The 22454-nt window shown below is 45.8% G+C and overlaps 2 protein-coding genes across 2 annotated transcripts; one reads left to right on the top strand and one right to left on the bottom strand.

The window, feature by feature from the left end:
- Nucleotides 1-851: 851 nt before the first annotated feature.
- LOC127016105 (probable E3 ubiquitin-protein ligase HERC4) lies at nt 852-21093 on the bottom strand. The gene is made up of 23 exons (XM_050896431.1): nt 20916-21093; nt 19712-19844; nt 18954-19030; nt 18161-18382; nt 17426-17517; nt 16702-16832; nt 15771-15919; nt 15376-15452; nt 14965-15059; nt 13668-13727; nt 13009-13111; nt 12654-12837; nt 12149-12327; nt 11019-11114; nt 9685-9795; nt 9494-9616; nt 6116-6256; nt 5843-6009; nt 4714-4780; nt 4430-4509; nt 3198-3381; nt 2713-2812; nt 852-2085 (listed from the first exon to the last, which is right to left on the bottom strand). The coding sequence occupies exons 1-23, from the start codon at nt 21001-21003 to the stop codon at nt 1871-1873; spliced, it is 2874 nt and encodes a 957-aa protein (XP_050752388.1). The 5' UTR covers nt 21004-21093; the 3' UTR covers nt 852-1870.
- On the top strand, nt 6908-7693 carry PIGY (phosphatidylinositol glycan anchor biosynthesis class Y). Its single transcript, XM_050896432.1, has one exon. It carries the CDS (start codon nt 6982-6984, stop codon nt 7210-7212), a length of 231 nt encoding a protein of 76 aa, XP_050752389.1. The 5' UTR covers nt 6908-6981; the 3' UTR covers nt 7213-7693.
- Nucleotides 21094-22454: the final 1361 nt, after the last annotated feature.

The following is a 22454-nucleotide window of genomic DNA, read 5'->3' as shown; positions in this document are numbered from 1 at the left end:
AACAGAAAGCTGTGATGGTGTGGCAGCATCAGCCGGGCATGGGATGGGGACCCTCCAGCTCAATGGGGACAACAGCTTGGGCTTCTGCCAGTTCCCCCTTTCCACAAAAATACACCCTGCAGCAGGGTGGTGCCTTTCCCAGAGGATGCAAGCATCCCTGCGGTGTCCTGTCTGCTCCAGGCGGGTGAGGGGACAGGGGTTAGCTCCACACGGGCCACGTGCCCTGGCTCCCCTTGGCTGGCAGCTGGCATCCTCCGAAGCGCTCGTTCCCCTCTTCCTGTCGCCACTGCCGTGCCACCAGCTTTCCTGTGCCGCCCTGGCGCTTGAGGTGAGTGCTTGAAGTTTTTCTTTACTGATTACTGTACTGCAACTTAAAAGGAAGCTTTCTTTTTCTTAATACGTAACAATGTCCTTTTTACTGAGCTGGAAATTCATAAATAATGCCTGTGTGTTTCCAAGGAAACATTTACTTTCCTAAAGAAAAAAAAAGCACTAGCCTAACAGTCACTTCCAAAAAGGTTTATATCATTTACTGGCATTTCAAAGAGGCAGCCTTCCCGGTCCAAGAGGGTGTGCATGTGATACCCAGCACAAAGTCAAGACAGAACAGGAAGTAAAAATTCCTGCCACCTTCTCACTTTCAATTTTTACATTCATCTAAAGCACATTCTGCACCAAACGTGAAAGACCTTGACTTGTTCAGCCTATGCAATGCATCTATTTGAAATACACTTACATCAGCCTTTGACTCCTCTTGTGAATGGCTTCCCTGTATCAACGAGGACAGAAAACACAGATACACTGTCATGCATAGGCAGCTGCATAATGAAGGAAGAACACAACTACAGGTGTGGAAATTTAATCTATCATCATTTAATTCAACACAGTAAAAGTCTTCTTTACATATATATGTCCACTGACACATTTAACACGCCAAAGGAAAGAGAAGACTGCTCAAAAATCATGATTGTTGTCTCTCTCTCGCTCTTTTTTACGCAAAGCAAAATATACAGAAAAAATACACATCCTGCCTTTACATCCTGCCTGACATTGTCAATATCCTGCCAGTGCTATGCACTGTTTCGACAATGAGATTTCAGCAGCCCTGCAAGCCTCATGTCCACAGGGTTCTGTAGACAGAGCTATTCTGCAAGCAAAACAAAACAAAAATTTTGTTTAATTGCCAAACATCTCCTTAGAAGATATACAGAAACATGACAAATATCACAGTGTTATCACACTAAATAATAAAAAATCCATTAATGCTTTACAAATACAGCTTTTGACAAAGTCTAGGAATGATCAAATCCTCATCCTAAGAACTTCTCTCAGATAAGTCAAAGGCCATACCCAGGTGAGCACAGACTGCTCCTTCAATTCACAGTTTGCAGGAACATGTCTCCTTAGTGTTAGTTGCTCCCCAAGAGAATCCTTAACTAATACAGATGAAAACTTTACCCTAGCTTCCTCTTGCAACGATGACTGCTTAGCACATACTGACTATATGTTTGGTAATGTACAAATCACAGAATCCCTGCTGCTGAAAGCTCACCAACTAAACAAGACCACCACAGAGCAGACAGGATGCACATACCTGTAAATCTACTTGGTTATCAGCTTGCTTCTTGAAAGCATGTTAAATAGGATTCTTCTTTCTAACTTTATAATCTAACAATCAGGTATCTGGTCTAAGCTCATTTTTATAATCAATACAAAGTCTCAGTGAATACACACACTCAAGTGTTTATAAAGTGCAGTAAAAATACGGCAGGGTAGAAACCAGTAAATTGGAATTATTAAGAGAAAAGTACGACAAGTGAAACAAAGACTTGTTTTCTTATTTTTGCTTTAAAGTGCTCCTGACCAAGAGTTAGGACAAGCCAAATTTTTCATTATGCTCTATGGCATAGAGCAACTTCTTCTTGAGTATTCTTTTCCTGCTGTATCTGGGGAGGAACAAAATGCGGCTGCAGGTATTGGCAAAAGGATAGACCTCATCTGGATTTTCTTCTTGAGGATCTTCAATAGAAAATGTAAAAAGTTCCAGTCCATATCCAGGGATTCGATCAGATCCTGACAAAAAAGCTGAAGGAAGAGGAAAAACAAAAATAAGTTAGCAAATTAAAAAAACAAAGATAATGTTATCAGAGGATGAAAATCATGAGGGAAAATTAGTGTAAAAATATGGCTATGCCCATAAGCTACTTATTTTGCTTTGTTGAATTTGCACCTGAATATAATAAAGTCTCTTGCTGATTCACAATAATTGTAAGTCCACTTTTACTTTTACTTATACAGACTTTGTGGATGAGAAAGGCCAGGCTAGGTTTGACCTTCTACATTTAAAAACGATGAGCTAGCTTCTGCAATCCTTTGAGAAAGCTAAACTGCTTAGGTCAACATAGTCTGCTCGCACAGGTTGAAGCCTCTGACCCAGCAACTGATAACCACAAAAGTAAGGGATAAAGTAACTGCAAGGCTCAAGGCAGTCAGATGCACTCAGGCAAGGCTCAAGGGATGTGAGGAGGGTCAGAGCTGTGTCTGTGCAATTCTTTGTGTCACTTCTCTGTGCCTTTCACTAGAAAATGTGGCGGGGGGGAACATGTCGAAAAGCTGTTTGGAACTATAGTATTTGCATGTGCAAGCATGTAAAATGTGTGTTGTGGGGGAGAGAAAAGGGCTATGAAAAGTTTAAAATGCCTGATATATTACCAAGAAACATTTTCTTTTTTTCTTCTGGGAGTTTGTGAAACACAGTCCAAAAATTCCTGATGGTTTGATCAAACTTTTTATACTGTCTGTACTTCACATTCTGTCAAAGAGATAAAAATAAAACAGGCCAGTTAATCCTCACTATTTCCATTTTTATTTAAAGCAACAACAGTTTATCCGATAAATTTTATAATCCTGTTCATAGATATTCCAATCCTCTTAACCTCTGGAATCTGCTTGTTCATTTGTTTTTCAAAGATTCATATGACAATCCTTGAGCTACGACTTGATTTTTAGTCCCCTTTATTCTTGTACATGCTGTAGATTAGAAACAGACTCGAAACAACAACACAAATCAAAAAAAGAGAAAGTCCCTTGAGCTTCTGTTTTTCTGTTCATGACCTATGCACTCAATGAAAGAACAGGTCAGAAGGAGTTTATGCTCAGCAGATATAGCAGAAGTACACTGTGCTTCTATCCAATACCTTTTCCAGCAGATGCCAGTCAAATGTTGTGTGTCCCTGGAGAACAATCTGGAGCTCTACAGGGAGAAACATCTTCCACTTCCTAGCTGGGCAGCCTCTTAAAAACCCTTGCATAAAGTCCTCAAATGGCTTCCGTATCGATTCATTGAACACATAATTCACATACAAGTCCACAAATTCTTTCCTGCAAGGATATTTTGAATTAAACAAGCAATGCAATAGGTGCTTTTTTAAAAGGAGAATTATAGAGAACTTTATTCCTTATTCCTTTATTCCATATGACCTGCTCTACTGTAAAGACTCAGTCTTTACCGACAGCAGTCATCACTGGCAATTATTTATTCACTGAATAAGCTGGGAGGATCATCACAAATAAAAAAGAATGCTGGCCAACACAGATTCATTTTGATAATACTCCTTGTACTTCATGTGAACACTCCAATGAAATCCTATCAGACACTTCACTATTAAGATGGAACCTAGCAGACCTATATGGTGTAAATTCAGCAAAACTCCCACTGAATGCCCAAGAATTACCCTGAAATCAAAATAAAGATTTGCACAGCTGCTAATCAGTACAGTTTCACTCTTCTCTCTATTTGTGATGGGGATTTGTTTAGTGACATTGTACTTGTACAATCAACTCAATGTAAACACTATACTTCAAGCTTCCTAAACAGCCCTTTCATGCATCCCTATGGGTCCTCAGATCATCTGCATAACTCAGGCCACAGAATTTCTCTCTGTCCCCTGTGCTGAGTTTAATATTGACACAATACCTTATTGATAGATTGCTCCTTCTCTGTTATATACAAGATACATTCCATGTACGTAACTAAGCAGGAAACATTTTGCTCGTAAAAAAACCTTATAGAGGTGTACCTATAGCTGGATTTCCCAGACAAGTTGTCTGTATTTCCCTGAAAATATTGTTCAGGGTTATTTTATACATTTGCTAGGAATTTCCCTGATAAGGCCGGGCATCTCTGTATATGCAGATGCCAGATGTCCAACAATCCCCTTCTCATCCACTGCTTGCACAAACTGCTGATGTCTGGCACATATGCAGCACATACAGCAAGAACCGAAAGCATACAACCTATTGGACCAAGACCAATGGCACAATGCCGATGTTCAGTATTTTCTAAGAGTATATGGGGATAGGTATAGATATGGTATTTCATACACTCATAACAAGACAACAGGATAAGAAAAAGAAAAATAAAACCGACCTGTTATCCTTAGTGACAGGAATGTTGGCACCATTTTTTTTAAGTTCAACAGCAACCATGGAACCTCCTTCTTCCATAATCTATGCAAATAAACGAAAACATTGGATGCTATATCTATATATGACAGATATATATGTGCTACATCTATCATTCTTTCTTTCTGCAGGGCCTGACGTAGCACTCTCACTAGTTTGAGTTTACAGACAAGTTGTGTCATTTGCAGTGGGACATTGTCTTGCCTGAGTACATGCATGGCATATCTGAATGGCACAATAATGTCTTACCGTGAAGTCCATGTCCAGGCTCTCAAGGATATGATCACATTCTTCATCCAAGATTCCCTGAAGACTCCTTTCGAAAAACAAAGGGGAAAAAAAGAGAGAAGAAACATGACCATTCAATGCATTTTCAAATTCCACTGAAAACCATCTTTTGACAAGCAGTATTTAAATGCATATACATACAGAACACCTATGCTCACACAGAACCTTCATATATGGCCCTAAACTGATCCACACGCTTATGTCCCGCTGCTGCCATGAGCTGAGGGCAAATGCCTTCACCACAAAGGATTCCAGGCAAGTCCATCCCCAGGCCCTGTGGGGATAACTTTACACAAAGTTCCATGGCAAGTGGGAGTGGACCACAGCCTTGTTCTTCCAGGTATCATCTAGTGAGGAACTAAGTGTGGACCAGTGGGATGATCTGGGAGAACTGTTTTGGGGTGCAGCACCTCTCGAAGTATTGCAGGCAACCTGACGTTTCAGTCCACTGAGGACTCTTTTGCACCTCAACACAGTCACTGGCTTGTGGGAAGGGGTTCTCATCTTCTCGGTTGTTTATAGCACTTGCGTGGAAAGCTGGGCTTCAGGGGCCTAGAAGCTTTATGTTGGTGGCAGCAGCACGTCTCCCTGCTATATCTGCCTGAAATCTCCTTTCCCAGTGCATGGAAAGCCTGCACGCGGGTTCTCAGATTTGGCACAACTGCAGCATATGGTAATACTGTGCTTGTGCATAGCAACGTTGTGGAAACTGATAATTAGTAAATCAGAGAAAAAACCAACATTAGTAATTGGGTGCTTAGTTCATCCAAGTCCGAACTACAGCTCAGTTTTGAACTATATATTCACAGCGTGGACTTAAGCTCACGCGGAGCAGAAATCTGACCCCTTCTAAGCCATGGGGCTTGACTTTCTATTTTGGCGATGCCAGCCTCTGTTCGAGAGCAACATCTGTACCCTGGGCAAGGACCACCTTGGAAATCTGTAGCTTTTAGCAGCTCTGCAACGGCAAACATAGCTGCCATAGGTACCCCGAATACGGCCTTGGGGATCCCCGTGCGCATCGTCAAGCTAGGAGACCCGCCTCGGCCGCAGCTTCCCAGCAAAAGCTCGGGCCGTGCCTGGCTCGTACCGGCCTGCGGCTGGCAACAGCTCCTCCAGGTCCTCCAGGGTGGGCGCCAGGCCCAGCAGCTTTGTGTAGAGAGCCCTGGGGAAGGGGAAGGGCGCCATGCACTTGTTATACAGGGCCATTCCGCACAGCGTACCGATTCGGAAGAAGGTGTCCCCGCAGCCCGAGGCCTGGTTAAAAACAAGCACACAAAAAAAAGCGGTGACTGCCGTTTCCCGGGAGCAGGCTCCCCACCTCCCCGGGCCGCGGGGCCGCCGCGGCGGGCCGGCCCCTTACCTGGCTGGGGAACCACACGAGGCCGGAGGCGACGCGGCGGAAGGCCCCGGTGCCGGGCTGGCAGAGGGTCCTGGCGGCGACGCTGAAGAGCTCCTGGGACAGCCCGCCGTCGTCCAGCCCTGCCTCGCCCACGAACGACACCTGCAAGCCCCGAGACACCCATAGCACCTGGGAGACCGGCACCGGCAACCCCGGGGGAAAGCGGGGGGCGGAACCACCGTGCGCTGCACCGCAGCCCGGGGCGGGTTGGCGAGCGCACCGGAAGCGGCGCGGTGCGCGGCGGGCGGAGGGGCAGCGGCCATGCTGCGCGGCGGCGGGCGCGGCGCGGCGGCGGTGCTGCTGCTGCGACGGGCGGCCGCGGGCGGCCGCACAGCGAGCGGCGGCGGGCAGGGCCAGGACCCGGGCCAGGGCCAAGGCCAGGGGCAGGGCCAGGGGTCGGGCTCAGCGCGGCCGCAGCCGCTGGAGCCGTCGCTGCTGCGCTTCCTGGTGTGCCCGCTCTCCAAGCGGCCGCTGAGGTGAGGGGCGGGGGGTCGCGCCGGGCCCTCCACGGCGGGAGGGCAGCTCTCGCTGCCCGCCCTTGGCCTGCCGCTGCCCCGAGTCGAGCGAGGGGGGCTGCCAAAGGGCAAACCCAGGTTATTCACTCTTCCTTTTGTTTTGTTTGTTTGTTTTTTTCCCTGACTTGCCTGGCCAGGTACGAAGAAGCTACCAACGAGCTCATTAACGAGGAGCTGGGCATTGCATACCCCATCATTGACGGCATCCCGAACATGATCCCAGAGGCTGCCAGGACGACTCAGAAGAAGCTCCCAGCTGAGGACGTGAAGCAGCCCTGAGGACGCACCAGCCACAGTGGTAAACTGGGGCCGATGGCCAGAGGAGGCATGCTCCCCTCCCTGCCCACACTGACTGTACTTGTTCCCCTCCTGTCCCTAGCAGGCTTGTTTTACTCAGCCAGCGTAGATGAAACCTTCCCACAGGGCTGCACCAGCACAAACAGCTTATGTTTCTACAGTCTCCTCCTTCCTGTTACAATACCAGTTTATGTATTCTTCCACCTGTGGACCTGGATGGGGATTAAGCTTTTTAGGCACAACTAGTGCGATGCATTTGCTCACCCCTGGGCTTCTCTAAAGCAACACAGTTTATTTAATCTAATGAGGTATTGCAGTTGATTTGAGAGAGTCCCCTTCTGGTACTAGTGACTGTCGTCATTTTCCTAGTAGTATCTGGAACTGTATGAAGTCTTCTGCAGCAGCCTATTACTTAATTACTGCTAGGGCAGATAAAGAGGAGGAATAACAGGAAGGACTAATTCCTTCTCGTGTATCCCTTCAAGAGTGTTGTGCGTTTGTAGTGGCACTAATGAAAATCTAGGTGGTGACCATTTTTACGAGGAAGAACTGTATCCTGACTGAAATAACTGATCTTAAATACTAAGCAATGACAACATGCAGCGATAGGAATCTGTCTTTGATTTACGAGCTTCAGTTTTGTTTTGAACTGATGTGTGTATTGAAATGTATTTGTCTCACTGTCAGAAGAACATAAAATAAATTAGGCTGATGTTTAATAACAAAACTTGAGTTAAATGGAGAAATTAACTTGGATGATACCCATGTCTGTATGTCCAGTAGCTAGCGCTGCAGAAAAGATTGTGCATTTGGGGGTTTTGTTAGAGTCGCCTCCAACACATTCCAGTGTCTGCTTAGGAGATGTATGTCCCTGTACTATTTGTAAAATGTGTCTGAGTGCCCAAGTTTGATTGCCAGGCTGGGTCATCTTCATTGAAGAGGCATCTCCTGACGGGTTAGAGGAAAAATAACTCCAACTGAGCCCAGGATTTGGTAGCCAAGTCGGCAGCTACAAATGCTGTTTAAATATGTAGAGTATCTTTCCCCTTAGCACTATCCTCCTCAGTAGAGAGGGAACAGAAGATACCTCTGCTAAATACTTCAACCTTCCCTGTTTTCATTTACAGCAACACTAGAGAATGGAGTGACAGACCACTATGAGGGTGTCAGGTGCAAAGAACTATGTTCTCAGCATTGTCTGACAAAATGTCTTCACAGGACACAGCTATGAAGGGGATGGGTTAATGCTATGATAATCTATTACAAGGGGGGGGGGGTGTTTATATTTTGTTAATGGGTGGTTTATATCTGCAACACAGACACGTGAATGTCCTTTACCTGCTGAAAAATTCAGAAATGCAGCACCAAGCTGTAAATACTGCAGACTTCAGTGTCTCTTGGTGGGATACTAATAATGCAGTCAAATTGATCAGGCTGCTGCTGGGCAAATAATGCTGTGATGCACAGTATGAAAGGGAGTGCCCACAAGAGGTGTATTTGAAGGCTGACTCTAGCAGCTGTTTGTCGGGGCTCCTTGTACAATCAGTGGAGAGAGACTGCAGATCTAGAGGACAGTACAGAGCACAAGTCTTATTGCCTCCGTAAATAAATGCCTCTTTCAGCTGATGCAGTGAGGAAGGGGAAGGAAAGGTAGCTCTAGGAGCCACTGTGAATTGTCTCCTAAGTGTACAGGAAAGAAAAGCTTTGACAGCTCTGGTTGGCAAGAAGGCTCACTTGGAAAGAACCAGAACTGGGTAATCGGGCACTGAGGTTGATAGTTCCCGCTGCGCAGGCATGGTGCCAGACTCTGACGGCCCTCGCGTTAGTGACTGATACGGCGCGAGGTCCCTGCGCTGAGCTCCACTCTGGGCGGGTGCCCCATTCCCACGTCAGCCATCTCATGGCTTTTGCAGGGCAGGGCTAGCATTGTGATACCTGCAGAAAATACAGCTGCCAGAACCTTTGGGTTTGTGTGGAAACCACAGACTAAAGCCATGTGGAGACAGCAGCATTGTAATCAGCTTTTCATTTTTTTTCTTGCTGGCACTATCCTTCCTTTCCCTTTAGGCAGCATCTCCATGAGAGAAATGGCTTTTGTGGCTATGTTGCTTGCTGTTCTCTAAGGCTGGCTCCCCAGCCACCAGGTTTTTCACGTACTGCAAGCTAGCCTAGAGTCTTTAAAGTCAGTCTAGCAGTAATATTAATGGATTTTGCCAATTACCGGTTTCCTGAGCAATCCTATTACATTACCCCAAAGCAACTTCACAGTAAATATCACTGCCACTTGCATTTAACTTATGCCAACAAAACTTGATGGCTACCTGGAATAAGAATGTAAGATACTGTCCTTCAGATTTACTCTTCATCCCCCATGGAACATGTTTTATAATAATTTGATGAACAGTTGTTTTGTTGTATGCTCAGTGAATACTGAAACCCTTCTACCAATACTTCAGTAACACTGAAAACCAAAGAACACTGCAGCAATATATTCAGAGCTAACAAATAATACAATTTGGTATCTTACCTTTAAGATCTTCCTGAATTGCTGGATTGGTGCATTATTTAAATGGGTCCATATGTCTTGCAGAAGGCACTGTCTTCTGACCGGAAAAAGCCATAGTTCCTGGCCCATCAGTATTAAGTATATCTGAAGATTGAAGTAACAGTCTGTTAGCAGTGTGTTTACCTCTTCTAAATTGTAAAAAAATTGGCCACACTTACATTATAAAAGGGGCTGTACAGAGCGTCACATTCTTTATAATGAACAACAATCTTGTCTTGTATGTCAAAGATGCATGGATATTTGGTCAGCTTCCATAGGGCCGTCTGAAATGACAAGGAAGAAAGAAAAAGATGTGTTGATTTTCTCTTGCAGAATCAGAGTTCGGGGGTACATGTGGAGACTGAACTGCCAGTCTGTACCCTGGCAAACTCCTGTATCTCTGAAACATGCCCCTGTTGTGTACATGAACACTACACCAACAGAGGCACACTTTCTAAAAGCAGCTTCTAAACATTTCTGTGAGTGGGAAACCCTGACAGAGAGGCATCTGAACTGTCTGTGCAGGCAGACACTTGTGTTACAGTGCCCCAAGAATAAAACAGAGAGAGAGTGATTTTAATAGCATCTTCCGTAATTCAGCTAAACCAAAACACATAGTAAAAATGTCCTGGATACCCAGGTTATGGTACATTGTTGTTAAAAACTGTTGGGTTTATTATCTGTAATACCAAAAGTAGATACTGGTATACAAAATAACCTAATTCAAAGTGTTACACCTCCAGTGTTATAAGGCAGCAACTTCAAGTAATGTCCTATTTGGCTTTTGATTCTATACTGTTTCTCAAACCTCCTCCTCCGCTCTGGTTAATTGGTACAAAATTGGTACGTTAGCAAATGAAAGCTTATAAAAGAATTAGGCAGTTGCCCTGTGAATTCCAGCCAAGTTGCCAGAAAACTGCATTTTTTTGCCTAGGGAAGCCCCTACTATCCACGTTTCCATTTCATGCTGCTTCCTGTGACACTGATTGCATTTGGTAGCTAATTTTCACTCCTTCATGTCATCAAGAAATGAACCATTTCACAGATCATTTTTTGTTAACACGGCTTTGGTTTTAGATGTAAGTAAATTGAAATGCTCAATAGGGTTTCTACATAAACGATTAAAGAGACCTCTCAATATTTCTGTTAATTAAACATAATAAAATCCAGAGTATTTTAGCAACCATCCCTCACGGTGCTATTTCACACTGATCACCAGTTCAAAGCAAGTAGAGCTGCTTAAGATGCTGGAGGACAGCTCCAACTCTCAGAACCAAGGGTCGTCTTGGGAAAGGCACTATAGTAGCTGCTAAAATACTGGGATGGTAAATGGCTTGCATAATTTAGAACTAGGGAGAACTAGGAGGACTAAGGAGGACTAGAGAAAACGCATTGTCTTTGAGATATACTGGGCTAGAGTCTAGAGTTGACTTTCATATATATCGACTCATTTAAATAAAACAGAAAAAAAAAGTGTTTTGCACTGCTGGTAAGGTTTTGTACTTACTTCTACATTAAAGCCCCAACACCATCTGATAATTGTTTTCACTTGAGGCACATAGAAGTTGTTTTCTTGTACTCTGAAACCAGTTCTGGAGTTCACCTGCATTGATACACGCAATATGAAAAGAGGTGTCAGCAGATCTAGTGAGCTATGCATCTGTGTGGCAGTGTATAAACTACCAGGAAAGCAATTTTCATTTACAGTGAAGACCCCTTAACAGGACTCTATCGGGAAAGGTATGTTTCACTTTGAGTGTCTTTCATGTTGCAGGACAATCTGAAGTTCCCTACTGACGTTCATACTTGTTGCTTGGCAAAAATATGATTTGGGGGGGGACAGTGAACATGTAAAGCTCCAATGATGTAACCACTTACAGAGGAGTAGGCCTGCTGCACTTCTGAGTTTATTTATCTGGAGAAACACAGATTCAAAAGTCTAAATTTCGAGGCTCAAATCTGCATTCTCAGCCAAAAGGATATTCAATTCTGAACAAAATTTAATGACCATCTGTGATTCATATCAAGTGCATGCTTGAGCTCTTGACTTTCATAAACTTTGAACATCTCAGCAAGATGTTCTGTCAAGAAGAATACAGTTATTGCCCCCTTTCTTCCCCTTGTTCGTATGCAGCTAAAGATGCTCTAATTCTATTGTCCCATAACATTTCTCAGGTAACAGGCTCTTAAAGCATCACGCAGCGTTACTGTGGCAGCCACGATGTGCCAAGCAGGTGGGTTGTCTTTTAAATGCTGTGAGCAGTTACTGGGGTGAGGGATCTCACCAGCAGAAAGGGGAATGGGCATGCTACTTAACGGACACCACATCCATAGCTCTGCACACATCAATGCATGCACTCCTCACACCACTGAAAGCATCCCTCCCCCTGCCTGGGGCTATAACATGCTTCAGCTCTTCATTTCTATAGAGGGTCAGCCAGGCACAACTCAAGAGCAGGATTCCTTCAAAGCTATGCTGGTGTAGAGCCAAAGAGATTCCTGAAGCAATGTCAAATGACAAGGCCCCATGTTCCCTTGTAAGAAGGAAACCCAGAGAATTCAACAAGTAAAAAGGATTAAAATACTCTAACTCGTACTGATACGTGCTATCTAATCAGGATCCAAACACTTTCTCACCTGGTAAAGAATCTGCAGTATTTGCAGTGTCAGTGTTTCATGTGGGTGCAGGTTCAAGGGGTTTCTTCGGTGGCTGCTGACTTCCATGATAAATTGAGACAGATTTTTCTGGGACACCCTCTGATATAGAATGACCAGCTCCTTGAAAAAGGATGTTTCTAGATTTGACCACAGGCGTTCTGTAAAGAAAACAGCTAGTGAAGCATCCATCACAGGTAACATGCAAATAACTGCAATTTCTGGATGAAGCTGCATTTTCTCTTTTTATCAAATGAACTAAACCAAAAAAATGCTTAATTTTGCACTACAAAAATTAGTAAACTTCAGACTGAGAATTTTTTTTTCTTGTGTCTTGCTGCGTAGTACCCATGTTTCTACTTCTACCGAAAGCATTTCTTTCAGGCTGAACTCCGGAACAAATTATGTCAGCGATACTAACTCCTGCTCCGCAGCTGAAAATGACCAAGCATTTAAATCATTCAGTTCTATCACCATAAAACCCTACCAAGAGCTTGCAGGGCCTTTGGCTGGAGCTTTGTGATGGCTTGTGCTAGAAGCCTGAGACAACGGTAAGAGCTGTCATCCTCTCCCTGCAGAAGGAAAGGCAAGATCAAGTAGACTCTGAAATTTTCAGGTGAGACGGGAGAGGAAGACAATGATGGCAGTAACTTCTCAATCTCCTTTTGCACCTTCAGAGGAAAAAAAAAAAGAGACAAGGGTTAAAAATGCAATTTTGTTTCGCCAAAATCATCTATGAATTAGGTTGGCACGAAATTCCCAAGTTTCATGCAGAAATCCAGAGCTCCTCAGCGTCTGCGTAGTGAGAATCCTTATATCGAATCCTCACATCGAATCCTCACCTCCTGGAAGACCTTTGGCTTCTTGCTGACCTTCTCATAAAAACGTTGCACTTCTGACATGTCTACACCCGAGACTTCTTTGGAAGTTTTGAAATGTTTGTCTCTATCACAAAGGAAAAAAAGAACACCAAATGATGTGAGAAGCTGTTTTTTATTACTGACTGAATAGTGAAGCATCCTAACATCAGAAAATACTTGGAAAGTTCAGCCCCAGCTCCAGTGGGTATAATTTCATCTGTTCTGAGAAGACACTCTCACTGTGGTGTGACCTGATTAATATTCTGTCCTTCCTGTCTTGTGTGGCTGTGCACTGTTAATGGTAGGCTTCCTGTATTTCACGCTAAAACGACTTGCACTTCAGTGCCAGGAGGACCTATGATGGATCCTTTGGGAGTTGTAATATTGCCTAAAGGGATTATCATCATCTGTCAAATGTCACTATAGGATAATCTGCTAGAATGTGAGCTTCTATAGCAAATTTAAATAGGACTGGGGGGATAAAAAACTTAATTTTAGCTTGGGCTTTGAAAAATAGAGACTTGCTTCTTGCAAATTCAGATATGACTAATCTTCTCTACATATGTGGCCTAAAATAACACTTTCTGGTCAGTTTACATGCAGCCAATATATTCTGTTATGTCTCCATCAGCGCACACTACCTTTTCTCCAGGAAGCTTCCGTTGATGCAAGCCTCAGATGAAAAGATCAGTCTGATATTCCTGATAGTAAAAAACAAACCAAAGTCAATTCTTTCAACATGAGTAGCAGCTTCAGGTTTTTAATTCTGAAAGAACAAAAACTGTGTGTACAAGTATGCCTGCACCTGACCACATAAAACTTTCCTTGGCACCACCGCATTGAGAGCATTGCAGAAGACATTGCATTTGAGGAGTTAGTGATCGTCAGCAAGCCACCTCTGCTCTCCTGGGCCTTGTAAGGGAACCTGCTCAAGCGCCCCATGCCAGCCTGTGTTGCAAGCTGGTGGGTGTTGTGATGGAGATATCTTCCCCTGACAGGTTGGGACGTTATCTGGTTTTGTTGGTTATGCAAAATAAAAGGCACTGCGGCATGGGAGGGAGGAGGAACCCCTCCACGGACGGGATCTTTGTAGCACGCTGAGGGAAAATCCATCAGGGTATCCATTTGCTGCTGCACGAAAGCTGGGTTCCCAGCATCTGAAGGGACGCTAGACTTACTCACTACCTGAATTCCTGGTTCTATTCTTATTAAAGCAGCTATTTTATCAAGCAATTTGCTGTCGGGCCCTTCCTGTTGAGATCTGGAAAGAACCCCCTCTCTCTCACCCTCTCAACAACCACTTCCCATATGATCCAAACCATACTAAAGGTGGTCAGGGAAACATATAGATCCACATTAGCCAAGATTTTTAAATGCTCAAAATCAGCAGCTGGAGTCAGACTTGCCCAAAGAAAGTAACCTCCCACGTAAGATCTGAAAAAAGACTACGTAATCATAATTCTTAGCCATAAGTGTAAGGCTTCCCACAGTAGTATATACTTACTGCTTTTGAAAATGGGTAACTAAAGAAGGGATCGCTAATTTTTAAATGCTGACACACACAAAACATTCCAATTTGGGTACTCTGGATTATGATTTTTGCACAAGGCCTCGGACCTCTGCGGACCGAATCTTTCACTGATTTAACTTGTTGGCTCTTCATCAACTTAACCACCATTCTGTGCAAGAAGAGGAGGACGGGCCCCCAAAGCCAGGCAGTACGTCTGCTCCGTTTCCTGCAAAAGGGTTATCGAAGGGCTGTTGCTTATCAACATCTCCTTTTCCTGTGCAAAACCTAAGAAAGAAGTGCTGGTACAAGATTCTGTCTCAGCTAAGTTCTTGAACATCAGTTCCTACAATAGTCTCCAAAGAATAATAATTTTTAGAGAAAATCATGTATCAGGGCAAAAAAAAAAACCCAGCAGGTTTCTGACTTACTTTTGTATACTCTCCCAGCGTTGTGAACTAGAATTAGAAATCCATGTGTCCACATCTTCATCCTTCAGAGTGGCAATTCCATTCAAATAGGAATTCTGTGTGAAATGCATGAAAATATTGATGAGATTACAGGTCTAGCAGATGGGATTCTTTTTTTCAAGCCAATCATTACAAGAAGATTTCAGCCTAAGTATGAACAAATTAATGGTCATCCAGCATGATCCAGATGCATTAACCACAGAACAGATATATTATTGCACTACAGGTTGGTTTCTGTGTAAACATGGAAAGAACTGCAAGAGACATATATGAACTTGGTGTGCTAAAAGCAGGATGGAAAATCCAAATGTTTCAGCAGTAATAATGGAAAACAATGGTAAAATTAGAAGCCATGATCAAATATGCACATACCTTGTTCTTCTTGCAAAGGACAATACTTCGGTTTCCTCCTGCAATAATTTCAATCACCTCTTGTGACATGTTGTTTTCTGTGAAAGAATAAAAATATTTTCAAAGGAACATTTGAAGAGACAGTCAATATCTTCAGAGAGTTCAGCGCACAGATGTGGAACAGTAAAAAAATCCCTCAGATAGTAGCTGTCTGTCTAAAAGTTGATTCTATGTGGCCATTACCCACGATGATAAAACAAGCAGCAAATGGAATTATCCGTTGCTAGAATCTGTTGGGATGACCAAGCAAGCGTGAGACATAATGTTAGCCTCTCAGTGTAAACATGAAATCAAGAAAGCAAGCATCTCCCTGGAAGAAACGAATACAGATTGTACACATCTGCAGTAGTCATTACCCTGACAGGATTTTCCAGTATTCACTGGTGAATTGATAGGAAGTGGTATCAACTGATTAGGCTTTCTCTCGTCTCCCAGCTGTCCTTCTTCGTCAGAACCAAATGAATAGACTTTGTCCAAGGAGGGGACATAGACCAGGGTGTGCTGTCTGTTCAGAAAAAGAAAAATGGTCATAATAAGCTAATACCACTGGGCTAGTCAGAATAAAATTTACAGATACGTTTTCAGAGTGGATAGCTGAGGCTTGTCTTTAAAAGTCCTGACAGTCAGCTACAGAATCCCTTTAACCAAAGTCTTAGGACCCTTCCTCGCATAAACATTCAGCAATAAAGAAACATAAGGACTCAAATTTCCTATACTATCCTCTAATGTTTGTGATTTACCCTGGTTCCGCATACAAAAATGAAGCGTTATGCCTTGCTAGCTTCACACCCTTCCATTTTTTCAAGCGCAACTTCTATGCTGCTGAGCCTGATACAAAGCCCAGGAAAGTTGACAGGAGACTTTTTCTGGCCCAGTTCCAGAAAGGCAGAATGAAATTGGATAATTATCACCACTCTCCGGTTCTTTCTAAGGACCCACCAGTTTGTCAAAGTGGACGGGAACTCTGTGACTCTCCTGACGCAGGCTTTTGACAGTCTTTTGCCCTTTGGAACCCAGTACACCCTTCATTTCTTAAAAGAGCAAAAACCAAGGGCTTCTGGTATTTTTTGCAGCCCTCTCCCTCTGCTTGGCACGGGCCGAGGGTTCGGCTTTCAGAGGGGCTGTGGCAGGAGGGTGGCTTACACATGAGGAATGGATGATATTCTGACAGTGCTGACCTACTGGGGTAGAGGGATTTGAACATCTTGGTGACTCCCCTCCCTACTGTTCCTCAGTGATTCCCCTAAGACCTTGACCTTAGAAGGCATGTTATTGGTACTTTCCCACCTGCCGCAGGCAACCTGTGAAACTCTTGCTCCCCACAGCTCGGCCACCACACGAGGTGTGAGTTCAGTCCGGGTGGAGTTGTGACCGAGCTGGCCAGCCCCTCCTGCTCCAAAGGTGCACACCAACCCCTCCTTGAAGATGAAGAAGCAAACAACAGGATCACTGCATTATTAATGGCATTCAAATGGTCACCACTGAGACTGAGAGCCAGCAAGACACAACATGTTATACGGGACTTGATTGAAAACATCCCTGATTCAAACACAGGTACAGTTCACTTTGCATCAAGCCTAATCTTACATTGTCTAATGTCCAAATCATTTAACTCCTGAGAAAAGCACTTTAACTCCTGAGAATAATTCCCTGTTGTTTAAGAGTTTTACTTGTATGAGTAAACCCTAGTGAATTAGGTATTGTTCACATTTTCTGAAGTCTCCAATATGCTACAAAAAAGATAATATTTTTAAAAATACTGAGAGTTGAACTGCACCTCTTTGCCCCAGGATTCCCATTCACCATCTCCCTGAAAAATTTTGCATGCAGGTGACGGGAATCTGAGAAAAGGCCAGTTTTCCCAATAGCTTAGTTAGCATCCCTTGGGGATCGTCTTCAGGCTCGGATGGAAGCAGGCGTTGCCATCCCAATTTCTCCGTGCTGACTTCTAGCAGTGTATCTTTTCTCGCAAGGTGAGGTCTCAGATGCTGACTTTCCATTTCAGACTCACCTTGGAGAGAACTGCAGTATGATCTGCCCCACATGAGATAAATACAGTCTTCCAGTGCTCTAACGCTCCAACGTATGACGGGCAGTTCCTGTCTGGAAAGAAGATAGCACTGCTAAAGTGAAAGAGTACTGGGGGGTCTCATACAAAGAAAGATTTAGAAAATAGGGGGGTTTAGCACTTTTCAGTCCTCTCTTACAGCAATTCATGTATTTAAATCTGCTTGCCAAAAGGTACTTGGCTTCAAAATATCTGACTCTCAAGGGTGTGGACTCATTCAGATCCCAGTGACTTCAGGTCCGTCTGGCTACAGCAACTCTGCTCTAGCCTTCTATGTTTGAAGACAATGGGTGATTTTAATTATTCTCTCACCTTGTGTTTACAGAGAATTAAAGAAGGCAAAGAAGTATAAAATTTCTTTCTTTCATGCAAGACTGCCTGGAGAGAGAATGGGAGTGGCAAGAGACCTCTGAGACATATGGTTTTAAGAGCCCACGCTATCCAGCTGGCCACATAAAATGATTGGAAGTTCTCTGTAGAAATACCACCCCTAAATCCCTTGTCCCTCCATGCCTTTCCTGGCCAGGAAACAAAGAACTTATCCAGATATACTTTCTTCAAAAGACTTCACTGTCCATTGCTGCTCCAAAGGGGCTTGACAGTCCTGAGGAGCCACTCCTGTGTCTGCAGTAAGCTCACTGACCAGGAAAACACCTTCCTAATGCTCTCCTTCCTTACCTTCTGTGTCTCCGAGTCCCAGCTGTCCAAAATCGTTCTTTCCCCACGAGTACACAGCTCCAGAGAGTGACACGGCAGTGCTGTGAGCTCCTCCAGCAGCAATGTGAGCGAGTGAGATGCCCTTTAGTCTGTCCACCAGCTGTGGCTGGGGGATGAGCGTGGTTTGGCTCCCCACTCCAAGCTGTCCGCGGGCGTTCTGGCCCCAGGTAAAGAGCTCACCTCCTTCACACACAGAACAAAAGAAAACAGCTCAGCCTCACTGCTTCCCTTGAGTCTTTGCACTTTGGGAGTGGGAGCGAAAATCAGTGCTGTTTTCAGGGACCCAGCTCCAAGGTGAGACCGTCATCTGTAGCCACATCTCCCTGTTTGCTTCTGACCCCTTTGGGGCAGCCCCATGCTGCCCGTGTGACTCGGCACAGCAAGAATAAAGGCAGGGTGTTTCCACCTCTAAAGCCATACTTGCAAAAAGTTCCCAACCAAAGAGGGGCTCCAACTTAAGAATGAGCAGTTGTGGTGACGGCAGAGTGGGGCGGCCACGTCTGCTCTCCACAACACACCTTTGCAGAGGGGTAGTGCTCAGGAACTGGACGGAGACAGAGCTGCAGGTCCCTGGGTGCTGGGAGGAAAGGGCAGCGCTGATAGCCAGTGCACTTTGTGTCCCCTGCCCACCGCTCATTACTCTCTAATGGTGTCACCAACTACTGGAAGTAGTTCAAACACTCCCTTCTGAGGGCAAGCCTGCCGTAACGTGACTCCCATTTGGAGGAAAAGTGTGCTGGAAAGAGGAGGCTACCTCTGGAGAGCGCCACGGCGTGCTGGTCCCCACACGCTATTTGAACAATATCTTGGTTTCCTAGTTCTTTCACCAGCCTACAAAAAAAAGGGAAAAAAAAGCCAAAACCAAATCAAAATAGATAGATGCTGTGCCATCAGACAAAGTAAAGGAAGAAGATCCTCTGCTCACCAAGTTCTAGCATGTTTAGCGGGAATTACGTGGAAAAATATAGATCACCTGTAAGTTGATTCACCCTGCTCTTATGCTAGCCTACTGCACCTGGGCTAAGTGATTTGATTGTGGTTTGCACCACAGGAAGCTGGAAGAGAATCAAGCTCAGCCCTGGGCAAGCTAACAGAAAATCCCACAGCAAACTGCTGTGCCATTTTTAGATGATGGTTACCTTCACAACTTAATCAGAAGGTGGCAAGGTTCAGGTGTGCTTGGGTCTTTCACCCGCAGCTTTGCCAAGCCATGTGTGGTTTGCAAGTCATCTGCATTACTCTGGTATGTGCTACCGGTCCTTACTAAGCTTGAGAGAAACCTGTCTCGTGTGCATCCCAAGCAGCTCAGATCTTGGTAATATCCTCAAAATCAGTGCACTTCTTGCTGGGTTAAAAAAGAAGATAAAGTTTTGGGTGCTAGGACTGTATGTGTTCCAGTTCACTCTCTACAACAGGAACACGGCTCAGTCTCTTGGTTGTTACCTTTAGGAAAAGTGGGCCACATTTTCTGATCGTTACCATCCACACCTCCACCCCGTGAAAGCTTCTTACCTGGTCTTAGAGCAGTTAGCTGAAGCTGTAGCCCAGTGTTCAGAAAGCTTCCCATTAGGGGAGAGAACAAGCGTATGTGTTGCATCATGGTTTGAGCACCGCGCCTTCTCATTCCTCTGCGACTGCGTGTGCTCTGCAGAACAAATACAGACAGGGCACAACAGTCACGCTAGGGCAGCAGGCATCTTAACCACCTCGGCCCCCTCCCCAAGATCTCTGTGTGTTACTGCTTTCACCAAGAGCTTCTGCTCCTCAGGAAGAAGTGAGACAAGTGTATATGACTTATTTTCTCAGGCCCCTTGGGGTTTCAGTGTCCAACCCACTGCTTGGTTTCACAGGATGAAAGCCAGGATAGCCAGATGACTCTCCTGGCTATCACTAAAAGACATTTCTCTATCTCTTAGGCTGCTGTGCCACCAGCTCCCAAGACGATCAGTAAAATGTCAGCAGAAGCACACTCCGTTACTTTTGCACAGCTGTGGAGAGTGTCCTGGGGAGATAAAGCACTTCCTGAGGTATCTGACCACCCCAGATTTGTCACAGCCTTGGGGACGGATGCCTTGAAGTCAGATGTTTTACAAGACACTGGAGAAGCAATGACGGACAATTCACACATTGCCTATTTACAGCAGAAGGAAGTCCCTTCTTGTCTACAGCTGAGGGGCTGTAGGTGCTTCCCTGACCCTGAGGCACCAGATCTACTCAGCTACTCGCGTGTAGCCCTATCGCAGCACAAGTGTCTGAGAGGCAGGATGCCCAAGCGTGAAAGGTGGTCACCAGCAAAGCCTTCCCTGGTTTACCCAAGACCTCTGGAGATTCACTGTGCACCCTTCTCACACCTCCCCAGCTTAATCACAGCATGTAAGCAGCGAGGAAAATTCATGTCTATTGCCCGGCATGGTCTCCCTCCTTCCAGCCTCCCCCGATTGCTGCACACTGGGACATGTTTAAGCGCCTCATGCAGTGGCTCGCTCCCCCTGAGAGGCAGCGCAGCAGATCATTGCCACTTCAGCGGTTTCATCTCCACGGACCCGTCCTCGCCCACGCACGGACCCGTCCCGGAGGGTCTCACCGCCGAGCGCGACGCGCACGGCTCCGGCGGCGGGTCCGCCCTCGGCCAGGAGGCTCCCACCCCCGGCAGGGCTCTAGCCGCCCCCGCCGCCCTCCCCGACCGCTCCGCCGCCCCTCTCCCGCCGGTCGGTACCTCCGGTACTCCGCGGCCGCCGCGGGGGGCCGCTCCCCCGGCCCTGCCGCCGCCGCCGCCGCCGCTGCTGCCGCCGTCCCGCCGCCATCGCCCGCTCGCCGGCCGCCCGACAGCTCGACAGCGCCGAAGGCAGCGCCGGGAATGGCCCGCCCCATTGCGGGGAAACGGGAACCGAAACTCGTCGGGTGCCGCGGCAGCGGGAGGAGGAGCGGGCCCGGCCGGTTCCCGGGATCCCCGGCAGCTCAAAGTCCGGAGCCGGCACACTCTGTCCCCTGCGCTGATAAGGTGTGAGCTGCTGCGCTTTGGTGAACTCCCGGCTCTCTTCGGTCTGCGGGAGGCGGCTGCTGCTGGGGGTGGGAGGAGAGGGGAAACCAGAAAGCGGGTGGAAGGATGCCGGCGTTTTCCATTTGAGTTCATTATTCACCTCGGAGAGTGACCCGCCTGCGTCCATCCTCTATAGCTTTCTATAAGCTCAGAGACCTACTCTGCCGCTCCCTGTATCCTGAGTAAGAGCCGGCGCAAATTCAGAGGGGCTGCTTGGCTGGGTGAAGTCAAGCAGCAAGTGAAATGGCCGGTTTAGAAATATATCAACATCTAAAAGCCGTCTGCTTCCATTCTCACATAGTCTCTCCCATCGTCTGCTAAATCTCCCCCTGCCTTCAAAGACCCTGGAAGCTTCCCCCCCAGGAAAGGCCACCCGGCCTGCCCCACCTCCCACACTTTCTCACTGGAGTGATGCATGCAGGACCATCTTGATGATGCAATAAGGGATACCCATGTGAATGATGAAATGGATGGAAACACAAGAGCATTTTTGCTGTATTCCTAATAGCTTCCGCTGATGAATTAAATTCACCCTGCTTAAGAAAATGTTACGCTGCTGAATACTAAGCACAGATTTTCTCATGGCACTCTACAAAAGTCCCAAGAAGCACAACATGAATCTACAGGTTTATACTGGCATTCACTGAAACACCGTGGAAAATTTATTACTGAGACGCCAGAAGCATTTAATGTAATATATTTGAATGGAGCAGCCTGTGGCGCACAAAAAGGCACACAGAGACCCCTGGGGTGAAGAAAAAAGGATGTGGAGGAGCCGTGGAAGCAGAGCAAGGTGAACCTGGGGCATACAGTAATTTACTTCTCCCCAGGGAGGACCAACCCAGCCTGTCTTTCCCAGCCACTTCCCTACACACACGATGGGGACCTTATCTCCTTCCACAGTACATAGGAAGGTCTTGAGATGAAGAAATGCCGAGCTAGAGCTGTGAGGCCAAAGCAGGAGCTACGAAGGGACACTAGAGGTCCTTCTGCACCAAAGCATGAACTAACGCCTCCTCCGTGGGAGGAAAAACTGTGCTCCAAGCAGAGGCAAGGGCACTCGCCTCCTGTTTGGCACAGAAATGAAGAGATTCAAGGGGAGGAAAGGAAACACGTTGATGTCCTTCATCCTTTCAGAGCTACATTTTTCCTCCTGCCAAGTGGACTGCTGACAGTGACTTCATGTCAGAAAGGTTTGCTCTGCTATAAGCTACT

The sequence above is a fragment of the Gymnogyps californianus genome, chromosome 4 (genome assembly GCF_018139145.2).
Source record: "Gymnogyps californianus isolate 813 chromosome 4, ASM1813914v2, whole genome shotgun sequence".
Taxonomy (NCBI): Eukaryota; Metazoa; Chordata; class Aves; order Accipitriformes; family Cathartidae; genus Gymnogyps; species Gymnogyps californianus.
Note: the sequence above shows the minus strand (reverse complement) of the source record. Positions and strands in the feature narration are given on the sequence as shown.

Excerpts from the sequence above, each read along its gene's own strand:
- PIGY (XM_050896432.1), top strand. The coding sequence starts at position 6,982 with ATGGCCAGAGGAGGCATGCTCCCCTCCCTGCCCACACTGACTGTACTT.
- LOC127016105 (XM_050896431.1), bottom strand. The coding sequence starts at position 21,003 with ATGGCGGCGGGACGGCGGCAGCAGCGGCGGCGGCGGCGGCGGCAGGGC. Across the intron at positions 17,518-18,160 it reads GGGACTCGGAGACACAGAAG|ACAGGAACTGCCCGTCATAC; the intron begins GTAAGGAAGGAG and ends TCTTCTTTCCAG. Across the intron at positions 15,060-15,375 it reads TCCTTTGCAAGAAGAACAAG|AATTCCTATTTGAATGGAAT; the intron begins GTATGTGCATAT and ends CATTTCACACAG.